Genomic DNA, 24,654 nt, shown 5'->3' with positions numbered 1-24,654 from the left:
ATATTAATCTTACAGGTTCACGGTTGTTTGATGGCATCTAGAACTGTATTAATTTTTAGCAAAGTTGAACACTGATGGTGCTATTTATCTTAAAACTTGTTTGGATCTTTATAAGGGTAAACACTTGTAAAATGGCATTAAAACATCATAAAAATGAGTAACATATAGCAAAGAAATTTTCAAACTACTTTTTATCATGAATGAAAGGAATAACTCATTTTATTGGGCTAAATGAAATTTAAAATACATGTAAATACTAGTAGCACCCTCAATTTGCACACAAATATACAATTTATAAAATAAAAATCACCACAAAAAGGCAGAAAAGGGTGAACACTGGATAACGAAAAGAAATCTAAGTTAAAATAGCTAAAAAACATATGTGCATATTACTATTGTAAAGGTCTAGAATTGAAAATTATATAAATGATCCCATCAAACAAGCGTGTGTTGTCCATTGTTGCTTAACATCTATGGTTCAATGCAGAGGTACCGCGTGAATGTACTAGTGCAGTGCGATATATTCAAAAATTGTATTCACCTATTGCTATGGTAATCCTGTTACATTATCACTTCTACGGCAAAATATCATAATATTATATTATCAGACAGCTCTTGCGCTTTGCAAGCTTGTTTAATAATGTGCTATATTAAAGGCAAAACAAACTCTTTTGCGTCATTGATTCATAGGCCATACTCCGTATCCTTTAGTGTCATTGGTCCATGCATACTATCTTTCCTATGTCATTGATATCATAGGCCATACTTCCTGTCATCAGGTGTTATTGATATCATAGGCCCATATTCCCTTTCATCATGTGTCATTGATATCATAGGCCATAATCCCTATCCTTATGTGTCATTGATATCATGGGCCCATACTCCCTTTAATCATGTGTCATATGCCATACTGCCAATACTCATGTGTCATATTGGTATCACAGGCCATACTCCCTATCCGTGTGTCATTGATATCATAGGCCATACTCCCTACTCATGAGTCATTGGTATCGTAATCCCCCTTCCTCATGTGTCATAATCATGATAATTGGTATACCCATAGGCCTTCTTTCTTTCCTCGTGTATCACACGCCCTATCCTCATGACAGTGTCAAAAGCCATACTCCCTCTCCTGTGTTATATTGGCATCAGGCACCCACAGGCTTACAACTTATCAATGGCCCGTACTTTATTTCCTCAAAACCGATGTCATTGCCCTGAATGCTACCGACTGATCTTTTCTATGATCACTGCTGCCCTGGGTTCCAAGTAAATCTTTACCTTCTTTCTCGTTGATTATCTCTCGCACGACCTGCAAAAATAACAATATTATGCTATTAAAAGAAAGTTACAGAGGGTCGGTGTACAATATCAATCATTGTAAACATGGCAAACGACACCCTATTGCACATGCACATAAGACCTGTACTTGGTGGCTAGACAAATATAAGACAATTATAAGAACAGTTAACTCTAGGGTAATTGGTATGAACAAGACTCGAGCAGGGTTTATTTACAAGGGTCGTGATGATGACTTGCTGAACGCGACGGTTGAACATGAACACTTTATTGGTGGCACAACCAGTCAACATGGTAAATGTTTACAGTCAACATAATGAGTCAAGTTCTTGGGAAAATTTTCTGGACACGTGACCAATGCGTATCAATGTGAGTGTAGCCTCGAGCCTAATCCCTGGCCCCCGGTGGTAACCCCCGGTGGTAACCCTCGGCGGCGACCCCTGCGGCGCTATTCAAGTCTTATTCATTTTGAATTGGAGTAGTATTCTTGGCCGCAATTTCGATAGAAATTCTTGCATAGCAAATTTATTGAATATTCAGCAATCTCAATTTCTTCACAATATCATCAAAACGTAATTTCAAAAATATCTTTCTACGGAAAAAATATTTATCTAGGCCCTACTCTCACCATAACAAAATGATAACATTAATAACTTGCGACAACTTGCGACAAGTTACTTATTTTGCAATAAATGAGGAATTCTTCTTATTCAAATACATTGGTATAGACCACTCGCTGTGCTCGGGGTTATATGCCATAATGCTAATATGTCTGCGCCCATGGGTGTCACGTGTCCAGCAAATTTTCTGTTGACTGGTTTAAGTTGTACAGGACGGGAAATAAAAGTACTTACATTCCAGTTATATTTGGCGCGCTTTTTCGTTTTATTTTGACACCTTTCCATCGATTTCATAATAAGCAATGCTTTGATAGTTATGGGTGGTTCCTCTTTGATTTCATCGTGATTCGACCAGGCTTTCTTGCTGACGGAGTTGTTTGTAATTAAAGTTTCTCTGCTTCCCGTTATATCCTCGTCCCTGTGGATATAACACAAAATTCGTTATGATTTTGGCGGAATGCCGAATATCGATTAAACATTTTGTTAAAATCATAGACGGTAGAGATACGGAGGAGCAGTGGCGTTATCAGTGGGGTCCAGAAATCACGTACCGGCGCTACATCACAGGTTGTCCGTACAAAATGATGCCCGGGCCGTGTTTACGGATAGTCCAGGGCAATAGCCATATTTGTCTACATACTAAACAAATCTACGATGTGCTTCTTCCCCTGTTTTGGTCCAAATTTTGGCATAATGCTTAATAGCAGACGGGTGCCCATAAAGCAAATAGCCATTCAACTAATTGGGTCAGCCAGAGGTGACTCTCAATTTCGAACAGAGTACTGGCGGAAACTGATGATTGTGATAGACATGAATTATAATAGGTATGACTCTCTATACACGGGACCACGGACTTATCGTCCCCTCCGAAGGACGGAGTAGTCTCATGTTTAATTTACTCAATTCTAAATCAAATGAGGCCATTGTGGTCCATAGTGTATGGGGGAGGTCGCTGACGTAATATGCTTGACACAAGAACACTCGTCGGTGATATCATGGTTTTTGTAGGTTATACATTCACAACTTTGTACTCGATCCTCCTTTTCTGAAAAACAGGCTGTGCCACTACGCCAGTGAGGAGGTAGACTGGCCCCCAGTCTCGGTTCGGTTCCATCTCTGGATAATGTAACAATAAATAATTACGTAATGCCCTATGAAAAAAATGCCAACTCCCCCCTTATTTTCTTCAATGCCAAAAACCCATTCCTCTTCATCCACAAATCGACGCCACTAATTACACCCACCACAGTCAACCATGCAGCAATATAGAAATATACTCGTATTATAAGTGAACGCGAAAGTCCATTGAGCGCTGATTTTTAATGCTATGTAATCTACATTACCAGTCGTTCTCCACGGACCCGAGGGAGGGTCTAGTGAGGAGGAGGTCAGCATTATGTTTATCAATAATATTTAACGGTTATTCAGCATGATATGTGCGCTCCGGAGCGCGGCATAACATGGTTAGTTAACAGTAGGCTACGCGGTACAGTGTCATGTTGTCTGATCATAGTGTGCAATTGAATACGGAAGCCATGTGTAACATGATTTTAACAAACAGACGAATGGATATTCGGCATTCTGCCAAAGTGATAACGATATTTTTATGTGAATGCTAACTTTTAAAAAGGTTTTATATCATTAGGATTCAAATAAACAAATAGAGAAGCTATTAATCAGCCATGTGTCGTTTGACAGAGAGGCAGAGTTTTTGTTTGACCAGAAGTAAATTCATTGTAAGTTCAAACTTATTCATTAGGTATCACTGCCTTAACAAAATTGATCATGTGTCACCTCCTTTTTCAACCAAATTGACGGTAATCAACATCAACATTAAACCACAAATTGCCGCAGGCAAATCTCACTTCCTGGGAACTAAATACCAGACAAGGTCATTTTTATGCAACTCATTGACCCATGTGTATCATATACTGCCTCTAGCTATAATGATCGACAGTCTGGTGATCTGGGCAACTCATTGACAGATACCATGCTCAGGAAGGAATTCAATTTTTGTTTGATCAATTCACTTCAGGTAGTGAAACCTAATGTTGCCGGCAGTTGATACTAGTACCTACAATTACGAAAATTTCATATTAAGTTTATTCTTGCGACGATTAATAGAATAAGTTTACACCAGAAAAAATACAAAGGAACAGCCCATAGCAAAAAGAAAAGTTTCCCGGTGACCACCCGGTGACCATTCGGTGGTCATCAGAAACCTTTCGGGTACCTTTTCCAGAGTTATCCGAAAGTTCCCGCTAGCGGATACCTTGCGGATACCTAACTAAGTTATCCAAAAGTTTTCGGGTAGACATCCGGAAGTCTCCCAAAAACTCAAATATTTCCAATGAGTTACCCAGAAGGTTCCCAGAAACATAGATTCTTTAGCAGGAGTTACCCGGTGGTTATCCGCTTTTAATTTGACCTTGAAAATAGCATAAAGCATCTTAAGAATCCATTGTGGGTGGGTATATGGTCAAAGGTCACTGAATGAATTCAAAATGGAGCAGCTAGCTGTTGGCAGTTGAAATATATTTGTGCAGAATATTCAAGTTATTTGTGGTCCAAAATGTATGGATTTACATGTAGGACATTACAAGATGTTTACTAATTAATCTGGAACATGCTGTAGGAATGATAAAGCATTGATTGATTGATTTCATATGATAATGCAGGTAGGAAAATGTGTATGAAATGATTTGTATATTGATGCAGTCTTTATACATGTACCTAATATATATCACATTTGAATGTTTTAGTATATCTTTTCTAGTAAATCATACATGATTTTGACAGTAAATTAATGTCAATTAAATTACTAATCATCAGCTAATGTGTCAATTAACTGATATAAGCTATTTGTTGTAAATAAATTTTTGTACAATAACTAGAATTTACATTGTTATGTACACTTTCAAGTTTCTTATTGCAAGTAGCACTTTATACACTCAACTGCCATGCCTAAAGAGTTGTATTTCTCCAAAAACTACAATTCAAATAATAAGCTTACTAACTGTCTAATAAATTTGTGCATACTCATGAATTTGTATTTCTGCATTCCCCAAAAGGTCAACAGGAAGTCTCCAAAGAGGTCACCAGGTATATTGTCACCAAAAGTTATCCGCTAGGTCCCCGAAAAGTTATCGGGTAGTTATCCGCTAGTTCCCCAAAAAGTCACCGGGTAGTTACCCGCTAGTTTCCCAAAAAAGTCATCGGGTAGTCATCCGGTACCTATTACCCGAAAGGTATCCACTATGGTTTCCCAAAAATTTATCGGGTAGTCACCCGCTACCTATCTAATTTGCATGTGAAATTTGCCGGTGTCTACCCGGTGACTATCGGGAAGTTATCCGGAAAGGTCTCATCAATAGAAACCTTGCAAACTTACAGCTCATAAACAGGGTTAATATGTAGTTCCGCGTCTTGACGTAGTCTCTTTCGATGACAAGATGCAGCCGTTTTAGTTTGATCAACCCAGTGAGCTAAGGGGATATTCACACTATATTTAGACTGGTGATAGAGAAGTGTATCTTTTCCTACCGCGCCTTCCATGATTAGGATGATTCTCGTCCACTGAACATGACACAGAAATAAAGAGATAAATATTCAATTCAATTTTATTCTGAAGTCTTCAATTTATCTTTTATTCATTTTCTAAAGTCGAATCATATACGGTAATGTGATAATTAAATCTCGTCAGTCAGAAACACATGTGTTTTATATTAGAAGGAATTGTCGACGTTGCGACAACAACTCCTCCAGGAGTATTTTATTCGGTATTAACATAATTAAGCTGCTGAGTTTACTCGTGAATATCTTACACTAAGGACACGTACACCAAAACTTTGGTCTATGCTGAGATCAGGTCACCAACTTCCTCGCCGAATGACCTCGGTCATCCTCAACCCAGATCATCCACCCAGCTGAAGATCAAAGGTTGTTTTTCTTTTTTGTCGCATGCACGTAATTGACGCGAGTGAAGTGAGGAAAATAAAATAAAAGTAAAATATTTTGCCAGAAGAGGTGTAAGATTCAAAAGACGTCGCAGAAGGGGTAGGTCAATTTAAATTTCCTCACCTTGAAAAGCTCCCTTAAGTTTCATTCAATAAGTTGAGGAAATAAAATCGCATCTTGCCGAATGAGGCATTGGGATTCCCTAATACAAAAGCGACACACAAACAAAACTATGTACCTGTCGCCTCCATTCGACTCTCGCCCTTTCCTTGACATCCTCATACGTCCTTGCCATCATAGCAATTAACATGTTGAGTAGCAGAATTGGTGATAGCAGCATAAATATGATGAACAGGCTTGCCGCTAACCAGTTAACACGGCTCTTGTAAAACTCTGTATACTGCAAAATGAAAATTATAATCCATTCAGTGTAAGGTGAAACATGCCATATACCAAAATATGGAGAGGGCAAAGGTTATGTTGCCAACTTAATGGTAAAACATACTTACAATTTGTTACTTCATTACAGAGAAAGATGGAACATACATGGGCTTTGGACAGGAGCATGAGCATATTCCACCTTATATTGGACAACTATAGAAAGCCCGGATCAAATTTGATCTGGATCGCATATCGTTACCATAAGCTTATCTGCATGCTGCATCCAGATCATTTTTGACTGTAATTCTACGCAAATGTGATCTAGAACGAATCATTTTTCATCTGAAATGGATCAAATATTAGTGTAATTCTGAATCAAACTGATCTGGATTCAGATAAGCTGGTCGGGAAGTTCGTGCATATCCCGGCCCGGGCATCCCGGTCCCGGTCCGTATCAAATTTAATCCAGGCTTTAATTCTAAGACGAGAAGAAAACGAAGAATATGATATACATAATGGGCTATCCATTTGAAATCCATACACCTCTATAGAAGACATGACCTTAACCTCCCACACAGGGGCTGTACATTTCAAATGGAGTCACCCATTCTCAATCAGGTAACCCCATTCTAAATTCACACTACCTGTGTGGAAGATTAAGGTCATTACTTCCATATTAAAAGTAACACCACGGTTGGAATCAGTAGAGGACCGCACCAAGCGGTGTTATTTTTTAAACACATTTGGTGTTATTAATTGTTATATCTTCCAGGTGTCAAAATAACACCAAGACAGTGTAAAGATAACACTCGAAAGTGTTCAAAATAACACTTTTGGGTGCGGTCTTCTATTGACTCCAACGAGTGTTACTTTTTAACACCCGAGATTGTGCAGTGTAGGGGTGTATGGATTTCAACTATTTCCCAATGGATTGAATTGACAAAATGACAAAAAGCTATATTTCTGGTTGTTATCATTTGATATCATTGTTTACAATTGATATCATTGATTTATATTCTGTAAACTTACATCAAAGTTGCCGAACGTCATTTGAAACATTGAAATAAAAGCTCGCCAAGGTTTTGAGAAACCTTCATTTTTTTCTTCTTCTATGCTGAGATCTCCCTCCAGAAACAAATAGTAAAACACTGAAAACAATATGATAAAGAAGTTCAAGTCGAATAAGATAATTATAGTGTGATCAGCTCGTAATCGGCGGGAATTGTTAGGCTTTTATTACTACGCTGAAAAGTAGGCCCACGTTAGGAGTGATATAGTTGGCCTGTCTGGTCTATATTTTGGGTGTTAAAGAAAGAAGACAAAGTATATGACTTGAATTAATAATTTGTGATGCTTCTGACGAGGTGTCACAAGAGAGTTCTCGAAATATTAGGGGCCGGCTGTGCAATAATTATGAGCCCCCGGGGGAATTTCCAAACGGCTCGCCAAAAATCGCTTGCCTTCCCCCTCTCGGCCCGCCAAAAAAATCTTTGCCCCCCCCCCTTGCACATGCCAAATTTTTGGGATCCCAATTTGCAAACCTTAAATGGTGTGTATACATGTTGCGAGCGCAGCGAGCAGGAAAATGTGCATATTTAAGCGTTTCCGTACGGTTTTCCTAAGCTTTTTTAGAGCGTTTAATTTAAAAGGCGCCCCAATGTATGCCAAAAAGTCCGATGGTTCCTTAGTCCGAAGGTTCGCTAGTCCGAACACATAATTTACCATTAATTTGCTAGTCCGAATTCTGAAAAAGGTTCGCTAGTCCGAATATCGGGTTCTCTAGTCCGAGGGTTCGCTAGTCCTAATAATAAATAAGGTTCTCTAGTCCGAATATATAATTCGGCTCGCCTAACCATAACCATAACACTAACCTTAACCTTAACCCTAACCCTAACACTAACACTAACACTAACCCTACCCCTAAGCCTAACCCGAACCCGAACCCTTATTCTATATGGACTAGAGAACCTTCGGATTAGCGAACATAATTTGGTTTTCGGACTAGCGACCCTTCGGACTAGAGAACCTTCAAACTCGTAAGGGTGACACGTCACTGACAGTTCTTGACGCAATTTCGCCATTTTGATTTTTCACAGACGACTTGACCTTTTGAGGTCATTTAGTAGACTTTTTTCACCCAGGCTTCAGCCCTGGGTGATATTACATTCAGTTTAGACCTTGTCCTTTGAACCCAAATTGGCTACTTTGAAACGAAGTATAGCCAAATGCATTTGCTTCGTCCTCATTAAAATTATTTTACAGGATAATGCAGAGTATCTAATGGATCTGCAGGCTACTAAAAAACTAACCTCACTCCCCACGACAAAATTCATAAAACTATATTCAGTAGAGCTTGACTTTACCCAGGGAATGGGTGGAATATTAACCTCATTCAAGTCCCCATGACAATTATTCCTACAGCTGTTCTGTAGCCTATGAAGTTATTTTTTGACATATAGGGATGATGTTGCAATATGAAAGTTGACCGGTGAATGGCCATGGCCACTAATTCATGAACTTGGCTAGCTGGCTGGCTGGTCTGAGGTCACACTTCTTAAACATCTATGATTTGAATTGCATTGTTGTTCTCATCACAGACTGAATTAGAAGGAACCATTAGAAGGAACCTATTATAATCGGACACTAAATTAATTGTAAAAAAATCCTCCTGCTCCCATCATGCAAGTTATTCCACTTAGACTGTTTGATATAGGCCTACTTTTATCAAAATAATTAAGTATTGATTAAGCATTTGCCAGTAAAACATTCTCACTCACAAAAATCACAGATACTCAATATGAGAATCTGTGCAATGTTTGACAGAGAAGGTCACTAAATCTGGCCGTCACAAGTTCATAATTAGTTTTGATTGATCTTCATGTACCAAATCATTTACTTTAAATTGATATCCTAGCTGTGACCTCTGAGCCAAATGTTCTATAGCATAGTAACACCACATGCATTCATATATGTGACGTGTCATGTCAAAAGGAGACACTTTTGGGCAGGTTATCAATTTTGAGTTTTATACATATCTTAAATATAGAGATAGTTTGCTCTACAACGCCGTTTTCCCCAATGAAATCGGACATTCCTAAGTGAACATATTGAGTTCGTAAGTTATGGTACTATAAAATTGGAAACTGAGATATCGGCCTTTAAAAATATTATTGACAATGTTGAGAGTAGGAATTACCTTTAAAAATGTCTCAAAAAATACAAGATGCCAGTTATATTCCGGTCTGAAACTATCAGACAATATTTTTAACATTAATAACATCACAAATTTGCAACAAACCCAAATTGTGAAAAAATCACCCCGGGCAGATTTTTGGCTATTTCTCCATTTACGATCCTGCCCAAAAGTGTCTCCTTTTGACATGACACGTCACATATATACATTTATATACAAACATATTGGCATAATGGGGACTGATGTTCTCTGACTGCAGTCAGAGGGCAACATGTAGTACTAGTATGGCTAGTAGCATACAGGTAGTTCATATACTTAGGCCTATTCAGCAATCATAGCTCAGTTGTGGAGTACTAGTTCTTTGGTTGAATCACCACCTTCTTGACTGATCAGAAGACCTGTGTTTTATATAGGCTTACTGCATACACTGCCTACCTCTTTGCAGCTATGTGGAACTAAGGTGGGGCAGTCCGGGGGTGGGGGGGGGGTTGTCATGTGACCTCCGTACGGCCTGGGTATTCCCTTTTAAAGGGATTTTTATTTACCAGTCGTTTTGTTTTCGTAACAACAGTTCGCCCTTTGAACAGTGAACTTCGACGTACGTGGTGCGAAACTTTTTTGCTTCCAGTCGCCAAGTTTTTTTACGGTGCTTCCCGTAAAGTTCTGAATGTGTGGTTGAGCAGTGCATGAGCAGCAATGGCAAAGAGCACCAGGGCACTAGCTTAGCTGCCTTGGTAGATAAGTTGTGGAACTCGCCATGGCATAAATTATTATTGTTAAACCTAGGGATATACCTTTGGTAATGTGTCTAATTTTCATTTATATCATCTACACTTTGCCGATTCAATGACTCACCTGTAGCGAAAACACAAAGAACTACGGACATAATGATCCAAAACCTAAGTATGTCACCACTCAGCATCTTGCCAATCATTACAACGTAAGGCCCCAGTGACTCAGTCCCTCTGAAACATATAAACACATACCGAATATGAACATAAATTTATAAAGTAGATTTCTGCTGCTTGCACAAGCCGATTAGAGTTTCCATTGGGCTGCTTATCTTACATGTCTTAGGGAGTCAACTCCCATATTTTGATATGACTGAGTAACAAAATGTTGGCCTTTATAGGTGTTTTCTATGGATCATAGGCATAAAAGTCTGGGTTACCAGCTGAATCTATTCTCTACAGGGGGTCCCAGCATGGGGTTACATGGGGACAAATTGATCGAATCTTGTTTTAAATCCCACCACAGTATTTTTCTGGGCAAACAAATTCATAAAATGTATACTTTGAGAAGGTTCTGGAGTCAGAGCCGCGGGATTTATCTTTTTGGGGCCCTCACAATTTGGAGGCCCCAAATTAATCGTGAGGAAGGCTTATACACCACTCTTTGGTAAGGTTTTGATTTATGCCGCGGGAGCACTACAATTTAGAGGGATACGAGCATAGATTTGACTACGATATTTGCGCACGAAAAATTTCAATTTTAGATTATTTGAGCCTAAAGTGCAGGTAAATTATGACACATAAAGTGTCAGTGCGCGCGAAGGGCGCAAAATTTTATAATTTTACACTATTTGGGCCCAAAATGGTTTTTTGAGGGCTAAAAATAAAGATAGGCCTACACATGGCAATTTGGGGCTCCAAAGTTTGGCCCAATGGTAAATCCGGCCCTGTCTGGAGTTATTAGCAAAAAGGACAAAGGCCAAATGTTGACCTTCACATTGGTAATTTAAAACAAAAATGTCTCAAATTGTAAATTGGTGTAAATAAATGGTAACGGTAAAATGCAGTATAATTGGAAGAGATTGCGAAAACAGCTTTGAAGGTCAAAAGCATGTCTTATAAAGCTGCTGCGCTCATTCGTTTTGCAGTGCGCATTTATCTCATTTATTGTCCCATCATATTTATTTTTACCACAATGTTGGTAGAATGTGTATTAAAACATCTGTTGGAAGAAATATGTAATTAACACTTGAACAGTGAAAATATTTCATTCTATGTTTAAAAAGAGTACCGTATGGTTTGAAAGTTTCAAGCATCTTTTCTCAAACTTATTTTGACTAAGTTTTAGTCGAAATTAGATTCTAGAATCTTGGCAAGCACTGAGACGTACTTTTTGTTGGTCTAAAGTTGATTTATTCTTTATACCTAATTCATACCTTCATTTTGATATAATTCAAACTAACCATGAGTGTTTTAAAGTCCATCGCTGTGAGCGACGGGCAATTGGTTTTTAGCTTTGGCCAATAAGGTATAGAGCGCGTTTTGTTGCAAGCTACCTCATTGGTCAAATACCAAACGCTCGTCGCTCAGTGATGGGAGTATAAACTCAGCCTTACCTGTAGAAGAAGAATATATAAGTCCATGAGCACGGAATAGCAATCATCAGCGTCATATCTTCTAATGTGTAGCGACCAGTAAGGCGAAATATGGCACATAGGGTAGGTGCAGGTAATATGGGACAGCAGGTAATATGGGACACCTGTTTTCATTTTAACAAAAAGTAGCTTAGAGAAGGTAAACACTTTAAGTTGATTTGTTAAGTGTTTAGAGACATCAATTGTGCTTCTAGAAATGCAGTTTTGGAGTCTGTGTATCAAACTCTTGGAAATCAATGCCAAAAAGAGTGAAATTGCCCAAAAAATTATGTGGTTTTTTTGGCCTGATATAAAATCAATGACGTCACATTTTATGATTGTGTATCCAAAAACTCTGGTACTGAGGGGGCATTTGTCATTTTTTATGATCTTTAGGTGATGGGTTAAGCTTATCAGCAGGTAAAATTCCACTGACAAGTGGCACTTTCCTTTTATAAATGATTATTTTCTCTGATTTTCAACTGAATGGGTGCAGGTAATATGGGACACATAGGAAATTGTGTGCATTGTCAATGCGAAAATCAAAACTATTTAGAAAATTGAATTTTCTTGTAGAAATTTGCATTTAACATTCAAAATCATGTAACAAAAATGTTTTTAGAACAAAAGAGTGATTTTCTGAACTTTTGATTTTCACCATAGAGATAACACAGTGTCCCATATTACCTGCACATGCAGGTAATATGGGACACTTTGACGATGACGTCATTTTGACGTCATAGCGTCCAAACAAACATAAAAACAAGGTAACATTGCCTGTTTTATTAATCTTAAAGGACAGGTTGTTCATCATAACAATCTCTTGTGGGCATATCTTCTTTAGTTTTTATGCAAATAAGCTAAACGTCCTTAATGGTCCCATATTACCTGCAGGTACCCTATATAGAGCAGAAAGCATCCTATGATAAATACCAATCTCGCTGGGGTCTGAATCTGGAGAGAAAAGGAAGGAAACCAAGAAATAAACACTACTATAAAGACCAACATTTTGAGATGGTTTGCATGTTTGAAGGTGCAAAATTAACAATAAGCATGATAAGGCGCCCGGCTATACCGCCGCGTTCAGCAAGTCATCATCACGACACTTGTAAACAAACCGTGCTCGAATTTGATTGACAGATGACGTCAGACGCGATAAATTCTTTTTATCTCCGTCTTTAATTATAGTGCATGTCAGCATCCTTTATGAAGCATGGAAGGAGGGAACTCCACTTTTGAAGTAACGGGTATCTTTGTCTGTCAATATAGCCCCCTTTCTGGTGTCAATTATACCAGATGACTTCCTTTTTTGTAAACCCGACGACCCCCCTTGTTTTAAGTTGGGTTACCACCTTCTTCCAGAAATGTGTCATTAAAATGCCAGTAAATTTCAGCAAATTTGTATTGTAAGTCTGGCAAATTGGGAAACAAAATAGAAGCTTTCTACCCGATGACCCTTCAAACAAAATCATACCAAATTCTAAATTGTATACCCGATGACCCCGTTTTATTTGTTTATACCCAATGACCCCTCCTTTTTTTAAACGACTGAACTTGTGACAAAATCTGAGATCTTTAATAAAATCAAGAGATTACAATTCTCATTTTGCGATCAAATTAGGTCGTATTGGAACATTTCCGAACTCGTTCAGACCAACCGATGTCACACGTGATACCTCTAGACTAGACTAATTTGAAATGTTGTCCGATTACTCAATGTTTAATCTTGATGATTTAAGGAAGCCCCGTCATGCACTGCAAACGTGTTATCACTCGAGTTTCAACTGCCACTTTACTTTTCAAATCCCATTGAATTCTGTGCAAAAGATGTTGTTTAAGAATTGTGCGTGCGTCATTATTACCTGGTCGATTTCATTTCAGAACAAAAGTGATGTATGCATAATTCACACCTTCTGTAGGAAACATAAAATGTGAAATCGAGTAGCATTTTGAATGCGTTTTTATTGTAAATATATCAGTCCAAATTCAAATTTAACCATGCCCGTCAATGCAATGTGCGAGCAGTGGTGTCATGTTCACTCACACAGCTGTATACTAACCGCAATTCAACACAGTGGCGTGATGGGAAGTGCTTAAATCATCCAGGCGGTGATGGAAGCGATATCGCCAATTTTGAGGTCGCCATTGGATTAACACATAATCATGAAATCTTCACAAACAATTCTAAATTTGTTATGTGGTGTCAAAGCAAAATTATCTTACTCTAAAACCGTCGGGCTACGACAATGTACCACACTGCAAGTATGTTAATTTTCCATTTGTAATTGCTAACCGTGTGTTTGGAATGGGGCTGCCCTGTATCTTCGCCAGCCTCGTACGTCACGTGTTGCGCTTCCTATGCCGCCTGAAATCATCCTCTGATGTGGGTATAAGAGTCATAATAACTAAAAGCTACTAAGTGGCTGAAAAGGAAATAATTATAACTTACCAAATTCTGAAAGTACCGCTTTGGTTTCAGCAGTCTCAATTCCTTGAATTCAACGATAAACGTTGCCGTGCATCCTATCAACATGCCCAATTCCATTATGTATCGCACCTATCAGTAGAAAACAGCATACACAAAATCTGATTGGACAATCGCATGACTTCGGATGTCGCCTGTCACTGTGGATGTACCGACTATTTTGATAGGGTGGGTTAGTTCAAATTTCCTTACAAATCTATATACGGTATTCATAAAAAATATATATAAGAATGAGAATAAATAATACGAATTGTGGCCTTTACTAGTCCTCTATCTATAGCGCCGGCACTCGCTACTCAAAATATTTGACCTGTCGGCAATGTATACTTTATTTATCAGCCAATCAAAGATAGATAAGCTGAAGTCGTTTTGGCGTTAACACGCGCGCATTAAAACCCTTAGGGGTACCCTCTCGTTTTAATTTACATTGAAAGAACACAAAATTGTTGTAAAACATTTTAAACGGCCCAACAATGCATGAGAAATTTAATGTCAATATCGCCTATTGACCATGTTGACTTACAATTGACTTGGTGTCCGTTGGTCCTAATAGATTATCCCGATTGGCTGGTCTGAGTTGTGTAGCAATGTACAGCAGAGTGAGATGCAGCAAAGCCCAGCAAAACTTAAACACAAATCGACTCTGTTCAAGAGGACAAACAAATGCATAAAATGTCATTATTATATTTTCAACATTTGCCTTTGTTAAGACATTGAAAATCAACTATTATCTTGTTGAGCTTTTCTTTCTTGGTTCCATTGTGTTCCACCTGATAGAAGAAAATTTAATACTCTATCAGTTCTTAGAGGTCGGTTATTCTCTCGGTACATATAGTGTGCGCTCGCGAGGTTAATGTCCTTAAAAATCCTTAGAAAAGCATAATATTATACAGTACTAACCCTGACATATCTTTTCCATTTCTCATCCAATAGTCTAGCAACTACATCGCTCTCTAACATTTTGAAATGCCCTGCTGTGGTACCTTTTATGATCAAATTTAAAGCTGAACCTTCGTCTGAAAGAGAAGATAATTATTTCAACATTAGTAAAATCATCCCGGAATAACATCAAGATACTTTAAAGACTTTAAATACTTTAAATTACTTATTTTAATACCCTCCTTGATTGGTTCAAAATTGGACACAATATTCATTTTGGCCAATCGGCAGGTAGTTCTCGTGGGATTAACAAACCTACAGCAGAAAAACAGCAACATTATGTTTTAATAGAGGCCGTCAGCGTGACGTCATATGCCGCCATCTTGTGGGTACACGCTGCGATGGTCGTTCGATCTCAATGCGTGAACAGCAAAATCACCGTGTCGATGCGCGATAACAGCTGCGTGGCAAGCTGCACCCTGCGCGTAGTGTCCGACGCATGCACACGCGTATCATTTGTACCCACAAGATGACGAAAGGCTGACGGCCTCTATCTCAAGCAAGCTTACTCTTCTTTCCATCTGAATTTACGCTGTCAAGAATATCCAGAGGACACGCTAAGCACGTAATCTTGCCATATGTCCAAAATGGCCGACTGCTAAGGTCTAAAATGACATCAAACATATCGCTGTGCCCAAGCCTACAAGCCAGCTGCAAAGGCGTCATTCCCATCTTGTTCTTGATATTCTGGTCTGCTGGAAAACTTCGATGTTTGCATGCATCTATGTACATACTCTATTTGGGATATAGAAAAGAAAAAACCCCAGAAAATTACTGTAAGTTGGATAACCCCCTAATACCGTAATTTACAGTGGATAAGCTGTATTCTGTTAGAACCAGTAAAACAGTTTCGAAGGGGTATATTGAATATTAGCTAATTATGTACACACTGTATTTATGATGTAGAAAAGATTAGGCATTATTGACCTCATAATACCGTAATGTACCGTGAATAAGCTGTGGCCTAACCAGTCCGATGGGTCCGAATGAGTGTACCAACTCTAGCAAATCATTTTAGGTTCTTTAAAAACAAAATCCAATATTACTCATTCTGGTCCAATAGCAACAAGTCTAATTACATTTCGTCATGTGTAAATAGCCGCGTTTTGTCAATGTGTAGCACTGTTAAGGTGTCAAGTCTGAGGGTGGTGGGACTTAAGATGCTTCCAGGAGCAACTTGAATCACTTCATGAATAATTTCAAATCCCAATGGATAAGAGATAAATATGTGCCAATGTTTTGGATATTATTCTGCAAATGTAATTTCGAAATCTAACATAATGCCTCTATTGCACATACGATTAACAGTATGCCTTGTGTGTTAGAAAAATAATAATCAAGCATGAATCACATGGTTTTATTCAAAACAAACTCATATTGATCATAAAAACGAATCAAAACAATCGGCTCTCAACACGCGATATTCAAAATGTTATTATTTTGTGCTCCATTGTCGTCGGCCTTCATTGTATACTGAGACGTCATTGCACGTTCGGCGCCCTGGAATTTTTAATATCGCGTGCTGAGAGACGGATGTTTTTATTCGTTTTCATGGTCATTATGAGTTTGTTTTAAATACAACCACGTGATTCGTACTTGACAATTATTTTTCTTACATATAAGGCATAATGTTGTGATTGCCGGAGCTTCCTTTAAGCTGAAGAAACGAACAACAACCTACCTTCTGTTTGTGGATAACACACAAATGCAGCACCGTATTACCAAATGTGTCTTGAGCATTGGGATTAACCTTTCCCAAAGACGGGTTTAGCTCACTCTGTCGGATAAAATAGTCATACATTTGATCCAAACCCAAGCTTGCGGCGAAAGCTAGTGGGTATTCACCATAATATGCAGTTCCCATGAAGCGTGTCTTTTCCTTCTTGCATGTACCTTCCTTGAGATCAGTTGGAAGGAAAAAGGTTCCTCTGGCGCGGGCGACAAGACTGACTCCGTATTGTACTAGCAATTTGACACTTTCCATGTTTTGTCGTACGATTGCAAAATGAAGAGCATTTTCTCCTGTTGATGAAAGAAATATGTTATCATTATAAAATAAAGCCGACGTCGAACATGGTTGTGACCGTAAATAAAATAAATGTATAAATTAACGCCCAACCCCGGGGCGATGATCACACCGCAAGGCAGCACACTTAACAAAGAGTCGCTGAGCACAGTGGTCAATAGCATTCCATTAACCATACCATGGAATGCACAGTTCAAGTGCAAACCCTATCTACTGACATTAATCATCGCAACCAGAATCAGCTTTTTAAAAAAGTATCAGAGTATCGTACGGGTATAAACCGGGAAAATTAGTAGTAAGTTCCTTGTCCAGGGGATTTCAAGCTATCTCAACTTCACGGGAACAAAATTTAACACTGCTGGGTCTCGAGCTCGTACTGTCACACACCAAAGGCAAGCGTATTACCAAATGAGCTATTAAACTTGGCTACATGCTTATACGTTATACTTGTAGGCTTTGTGAGCTGAAGGTTTATCATATGATTTCTTAGACCATCGAAAAGGAGAAACTGTACAAGTTCCACATGTCAATGCAAATTTGGAAAGGACAACAGTTTTGCAACTGAGCTGCTGTCAGGTGATCTGAGGTGCTGGGTTCGTATCCCGGGCGGGATCACTTTACATGTTTCTTACTTTGTTACTGATGTTTTTTAATTCCGGTTTTTAAAACATGTTTAATCCGAAATTTAATCACACCAACAAAAAATTGGTATTGCGGTGAAAACCGAAATGTACCCAATTGAAATGAAACTAGATAAATGCAGTGTAAATTACGCACGATACCAATAATTAAGTTGTGGGAACAGGATATTTTCTCAAGAGGCAAGCGAAATCTGGTGTGGGCAACAATCGTAAAACCAAAAATTTGCCAAAAATGTTGCATTTTTGGCTCAAAATAATGGGATTTTTGGTGATTTTTGTTGGTTCGGACTGCGTAGAAACCTGGGAGGAGGACAAAGCCGAAGTTTAATTATTATTTTTGTGGGTGTGGCCCGCATGCTACCTACCCCCGCATGATGCCCCACCCCCGTTGCTCACCCACTGCTGATAACAATAGCAATCCTTACCAAAGAAAGTTGTTCCTTCATAAATATCATGCGCCAGATAAGGGAATTCTTCCAGCATAACTTTCGCAATAGCTAGATCATCTTCGGTACTAGACAAGAAGCATATATGCAATGGAGTCTCGCCGACTACGCCACGCATCTTCAGATTCCAACATGCTGGATGATGCTTGACATCGGCCACGTCATCATCTTCTTCCATCATGTATTCCAGTGTTGAATCTGTGTGCTTCAGATGTTCTAAATCCTTGATAAATAAATAAATATAAATAAATAAATAAATAAATATAATTTAGCTGCCACTTATGTATGAATCATCTGCTCGCATCAACTAGACTGGTTGTAGCCGAACCAGGCGCAAACCTATCCGCACTTTAGTAGATAGTATTCACCAATTATCTGTTCAGCTCCCAAAATTCCATTGGGTGAAGAAAGTTTTTCAAAACCAAACAACTGGTCACCGATTTTGAAAGCAGGAGGATTACCGGAGATCCCGGATAAAATCTGCGAGAGCGAGCATAGATCAGGATGAACCAAGTCCACATACAGTCCTTGGGCACGGGTCGGCATCACCAAACAATCAAAAAGTTATATATAGGCCGATTTGGTTATAATATCTCATGTAACCAACTTTGTCTGCCCATTCAAGAGACTTCAAGCCGATCGCTCAAACGTGAAGTATAATACTAGAAGTACAATCTTTGCTTTTATGAATCTTAAAAATATCATCACATTCGTCGGACCCTACTTTTTATGGGACACCCTGTATAACTTAAACTTCGTATACATGTATTTCAATACCTTGTCTACCACGATAAATGACGCAATCTCACGGTTATTTGATTGCATGTAAAACTACGTTATCTTTAAGAAAAGGTGAACACTGATGGCGCTATTTATCTTAAATCATATTTGCATCTTTACAAGAGGTAGACACTAAAACATCAGATAAGAGCAACAAATAGCAACGACATTTTCAAGAAACTTTTTATCATGAAATGTTTTTGTTTGATACCCGGATTCTATACGGATATTAGGTTCTCAGTTACGAAATATCAAAACGAGCTTATACGAACTTAAGCCTTCACAAGCTTGCAAAAAGCATGCGTCTGTCTGCATCATGTCTATATAAGCTCGCTCACACATGCTTACCTCTTTACAGCTGTCACAGAACCACAAGTCATCCGGAACTTTAGAAAGTAATGGATTGAGACAGAAAATGTGAAATGTACATCCGCATTCGTCACACACCGTCATGAAATGTTTTTGTTTGATACCCGGATTCTATACGGATATTAGGTTCTCAGTTACGAAATATCAAAACGAGCTTATACGAACTTAAGCCTTCACAAGCTTGCAAAAAGCATGCGTCTGTCTGCATCATGTCTATATAAGCTCACACATGCTTACCTCTTTACAGCTGTCACAGAACCACAAGTCATCCGGAACTTTAGCAAGTAATGGATTGAGACAGAAAATGTGAAATGTACATCCGCATTCGTCACACACCGTCATGTGTTCACGCTTGGAGTCGCAGTTACAAATTTCACATGCCTAAATGTATGGAAATACAAATCAATTGTCAAAAGGTTCTAAATATGAGACCTTTCGTGTTCGTGTTCTTAATAGAAACATAGGTAGCCTACTTCTTAGTCCCTTTTGGAAAATTCATACTTCAATATCATTTCATTTGACAATGATAACGTGAACCATAAAGCTGAACCATGGGGCTTCAATGTATGTTGCAAGAATGAGAGAGTGAGTATTGAAGTGACTGGTAGGCTGGATTTAAGGTCCAGCTAAACGTTTCATCCGTCATCTGAAGTATATTATTAAGCGGAACGCCTGGTATACAATGGTATAGATGCATAGCCAGCAACGGCCGGGGACCTGAGTAGAAAGAGTCAAAATTATAGTGATTTGTCGCACTGCATTACATTTACTACTCACTGTACAACAATTCTTTATTTTAATCATGTTTGCATGTCGAAACAATTGGCAACATTTTTTCAAAAATATTGTCGATTTTTAGGTTTTCTGATATTTCAAGATCTTCAGCAGAGTTATAATCCAAGAAATGCGCGACCTTTCAAATTCATACATTTTGCAACTTCACTGAATAGCGCCAGAGACAAATTAAAAAGCATCAATTAAATGATATGATGAGCATGACTTACCTCCGTCTCTGCTTTCTTTGATAAACGATGCCTATATCTGGCGAATTCCAATTTGGTAATGATACCAGCTTTCCTGCCATTAAAGTATAGATACTTGGGCAAAACCATTTTAATATGTTCACGGAGAGCCTCGGCACCATCATTTCTGTAAGTACAATATCAACAATATTTTTATAGTCTGTAACTAGCGGGTACAGTGAAAGTGTGTAACTTTGGCAGCTTTTTGCAGGTCCCTTTTTTCAAGTTCGACTCTATATAAATCTGATCAGAAATTGATTTTCTTTCAAGCAAAATCTTTCCGAACAAAATCGATTTCTGGTGATTTATATAGAGTTAATTTCGTAAACAGCATTAGAGTAGCCAGGGTGCAAGAATTGAGATATTGCACCCGCTCTTGCCCCCCTGTTGATCGCCCTAATATTTAAAATTTTAAAATTCTACAAATAGGCCTATGCAGTCTGCACGATATTTCTTGTGTTATCTATATCTCTGAGACCTACAGATTCAGGATTGTGAGATGCTACCGTGGACGTGGATTATCATGATTGCCCAGAGAACTATCATACAGTGATCAAAATTAAAAGTGCTCCAATATTACTTCAAAGTATATTTATTTATTTATTTATTTATTTATTAGACTCTATACACTGGAGATTGCACAATATCATAATAACAGTAAAATATAAAATAGCAAAATACATTCTGAAAAGATTACAATAATATACATGTTTAAAATACGAATTAATACCAGTGCAGAGAATGGGACGAACAGGTGCGTATCACCTCTAAGACCATCCCACCTCAAGACCAAAAATAAGCCGCCCATGCCCAGTCCCCTCCCCCCTTTAAGTAGACCTGCACATAGTGCAGCTACATGAAGAAAACCACGTGCACGTACTGTTGGCTTCGAAATTTGAATCAAATTTTGAGTTTAAAAAAAGAACCGCATTAGTTTTAAAAATAGAAAAAGATAAAGAAATAGAAAAGATATCAAATCATTCCTCTATAGTAAATTATTTCTCATCACTGTTACCAAGGTTCATAAGTTAACTGGCTTTATAGATTGGTTTAGTTATATATGGATCCAAAATTAAAGTAGTGCTCCTGCTGCTGTCATGTACCCAATGTGGTTTAGAAAAAGAACAGTTTGTACTATCTACATTGTAAAGTTATCGAGGCCATTCGATCCTGTAAGAGTGACCATTAATAATATATCATAAGATTTATGTATACTGGAAACGGTAAAAATACTAATCAACGATTTTATAATTTTTCACTCGTCGGAAAAAAAAAGTGTAACAAAACTGGTAAAATGCATTCATTTCCAGTCAAGTGTATCGTATACATACCTGTATATTCGTTGTAGTTGGCCATTGTGGGTGGGTGAAACCAACTGATAAGCGACGTTTTTCCTGGCTGCATTATTCTGACGTTTCCATCCTGTATCGGCATCTGCTTCTACTAGACCTTTCCTTGCACATGGACAGCGCGTCAACAAATTACGTAGCCAACCAGCACAATGTGAGAGTTCCGTTACCATAGCTTAAAAGAGATTTTCAGTGATTCTGCGAGGACATGGACAAATGTTGGAAATATACTAGAGTTAGTAATAAATAAAGAATAAGTCTCATTGAATTACATTAAAGTACAATTTCGTCTATAACTTAAGACCTGGATGTCGGAGACTGGTCAAACTATATCTTTTCTGAATCCTTATGATGAGAGCAAGACATTGGTATGGTTTTAAACAAGATTTGACCAACTTGAAATTTCACCCCCGTATAAGCGGCCATTTTGGATTTTGCACTGTTATACTTAGACTTTTGGGGTCTTTTGATAATTTCTTTAATAGGCTATACTTTTCTGAAATGAATGGAGATTAAATGGTTTCTATTGATTTTCCTTAATTTGCTTGGCCTATAGCCTAATTCAAATCGCACATTATGACTTTTGGGGATTTTTTTTAAATTTTCTTCAATAGGCTATACTTTTCTGAAATGAATGGTGATTAAATGGTTTCTGTTACAATTAGTGGTAGGTTAAGCCTTGATTTTCCTTAAAAGATTTGACCAACTTTGAAATTTCACCCCATTTCGGCCATTTTGGATTTTGCAAATTAAGCACTGTTATGGTTAATACTTAGACTTTTGGGGTCTTTTGATAATTTCTTCAATAGGCTATACTTTTCTGAAATGAATGGTGATTAAATGGTTTCTATTGCAATTGGTGGTAGGTTAAGCCTTGATTTTCCTTAATTTGCTTGGCCTATAATTCAAATCGCACATTATGGCTTTTTATAATTGTGTACCCCCACCGGATTTCCCCTCAAATCACAACCATGAATGTTCGCACATGATGGTTAAACAATTTAAAGGTCACCTCTCTCTCCTACATTCGGACATAGGGCCCTAAGCCTATAATTATCATAGTAAATTTATAAATGTTTAGTACACCTACTAAATTAGATTGTATAGGCCCCTAAACATTGCAGAACACGATCAAGTCAGTAACTTTTTATTTGTTCTTGGACTGATTATTCTGACTAATAATAATATAGGCCTAATTAAAACATTTTTTGGAGGTTCTTGGAGGGGAATTATTCCGTCTAGATTATCGTGAACCACAGATTTTAAATTCTGTGTGTGAACACATTTTAATAAAACATGGTATATAGGCCTACTATATATTGATCATGTTGATGTATGCACAGTCTAAATAAGATACAGGAAAATCGTGTCCGAATAATCAGTCCCAGAACAAAATATTTATTTCTGACATGATCGTGTTCTACAGAAAAACTATGTCTATATAAATATAAAGAGGGGAGAGCGTGGCCTAGCGGTTAAGGCATAGGACTGTGAACCCAAGGGTCAAGGGTTCGAATCCCAGGTCCGGCTCTTTGTGTCCTTGAGCAAGACACTTCACTCTACTTGCTTAGTGCTTCGGAGGGCACTTTAAGCTGTCGGTCCCGTGTACATGCATATTTTCTCACATTATTGTAGTGTGCACGTTAAAGAACGTCACAGGCTATTCGAAAAGAGCAGGGGATCATCCCGGTCATGTTGACTGTAGGCCTACTACTTCAAAATACACTCATCTACTCTAGGTTCCAGAGTAAAAAATAAGTACAGCTTGTCTGTACGCAGTGCGACAATACTCATACATATGAGGGAGGCACTTATAAGGAAGAAGAAGAAGAAGATCAACACAAATAAAAAGAAATGAGACAAGATCACAATACCTTACATCTGCAGAGGTGTGCTTCAAAATATCATGCGTTTGGTAGGCCTACATCGTGGTAACATCGGAAATTATGACATCATTTGTCATAGGCATGTAGTTTTTAATAGTGTGTTTTTCTAACTGGTATTCAGCTCAACCATGTTGACCGGCACTTTTCTCTCAATATGCAGTTCAGTGTTGCCACTATATCATTCGCCATAGAGGGAGGCAGCCCAATGGTCTTTTTTTCCCTTTTTTTTATATTATTATTTTTTTTCGCTATGATATTTTTGTCGGGGCGAAGAAGGTATGTTTAATTATCACAAGACATTACTGCCTTCCTATGCAATGGACAATATTATATTTAAACAACCTACTTGGGAGGCAAAACTAGCAACACCACAAACGATAATCGACATCTATCGATCTACATGCACTTTTATTTTACACAATTTAGGCTATTTACTTTTCTAGTAGGCTACTTGTCTGCATGCAAAATTCTGCTCCGTGGGGCGCTTTGGCTCGAGTAATCCATAGTAACCAATTCATATGGTCAGCGTAACAGCAGCGTTGCATGGCTTACCTACCCATGATGCATTGCAGACGATTGAACCATAGACTTTGTTTAGGCCACATAAAAATTAATTTCAAGTGTATACAGTTTTCCTAAACGTAAAACGTTTTTTTTTAATGTGACTAATCACAGAATGGGAGGGGGACGAGAAACAAAACAGACTAACAGTTAAAAACAAATAAATACATAATAATAATAACACTAACAATAATAATAATAATAATAATAATAATAATAATAATAATAATAATAATATTAATAATATTAATAATAATAATAATAATACTAATACTAATACTACTACTACTACTACTACTACTACTACTACTACTACTACTACTACTACTACTAAT

At 38.0% G+C, this 24,654-nt stretch overlaps 1 protein-coding gene across 1 annotated transcript; it reads right to left on the bottom strand.

Moving 5' to 3' along the window:
* Positions 1 to 1,157: 1,157 nt before the first annotated feature.
* On the bottom strand, positions 1,158 to 23,885 carry LOC140139903 (transient receptor potential cation channel subfamily V member 5-like). Its single transcript, XM_072161675.1, has 18 exons — positions 23,747 to 23,885; positions 21,855 to 22,070; positions 20,506 to 20,650; positions 19,739 to 19,882; positions 18,332 to 18,575; positions 16,921 to 17,261; positions 15,749 to 15,974; positions 15,201 to 15,316; positions 14,824 to 14,943; positions 14,265 to 14,372; positions 12,718 to 12,769; positions 11,798 to 11,897; positions 10,306 to 10,415; positions 7,287 to 7,405; positions 6,115 to 6,276; positions 5,311 to 5,495; positions 2,154 to 2,337; positions 1,158 to 1,312 (listed from the first exon to the last, which is right to left on the bottom strand). The coding sequence occupies exons 2-18, from the start codon at positions 22,043 to 22,045 to the stop codon at positions 1,190 to 1,192; spliced, it is 2,670 nt and encodes an 889-aa protein (XP_072017776.1). The 5' UTR covers positions 22,046 to 22,070; positions 23,747 to 23,885; the 3' UTR covers positions 1,158 to 1,189.
* Between the last annotated feature and the right edge of the window lie 769 nt (positions 23,886 to 24,654).

This window comes from Amphiura filiformis, chromosome 18 (assembly GCF_039555335.1).
Source record: "Amphiura filiformis chromosome 18, Afil_fr2py, whole genome shotgun sequence".
Taxonomy (NCBI): domain Eukaryota; kingdom Metazoa; phylum Echinodermata; class Ophiuroidea; order Amphilepidida; family Amphiuridae; genus Amphiura; species Amphiura filiformis.
The sequence above is the reverse complement of the archived record's forward strand: the minus strand, read 5'-3'. Positions and strand labels throughout refer to the sequence as shown.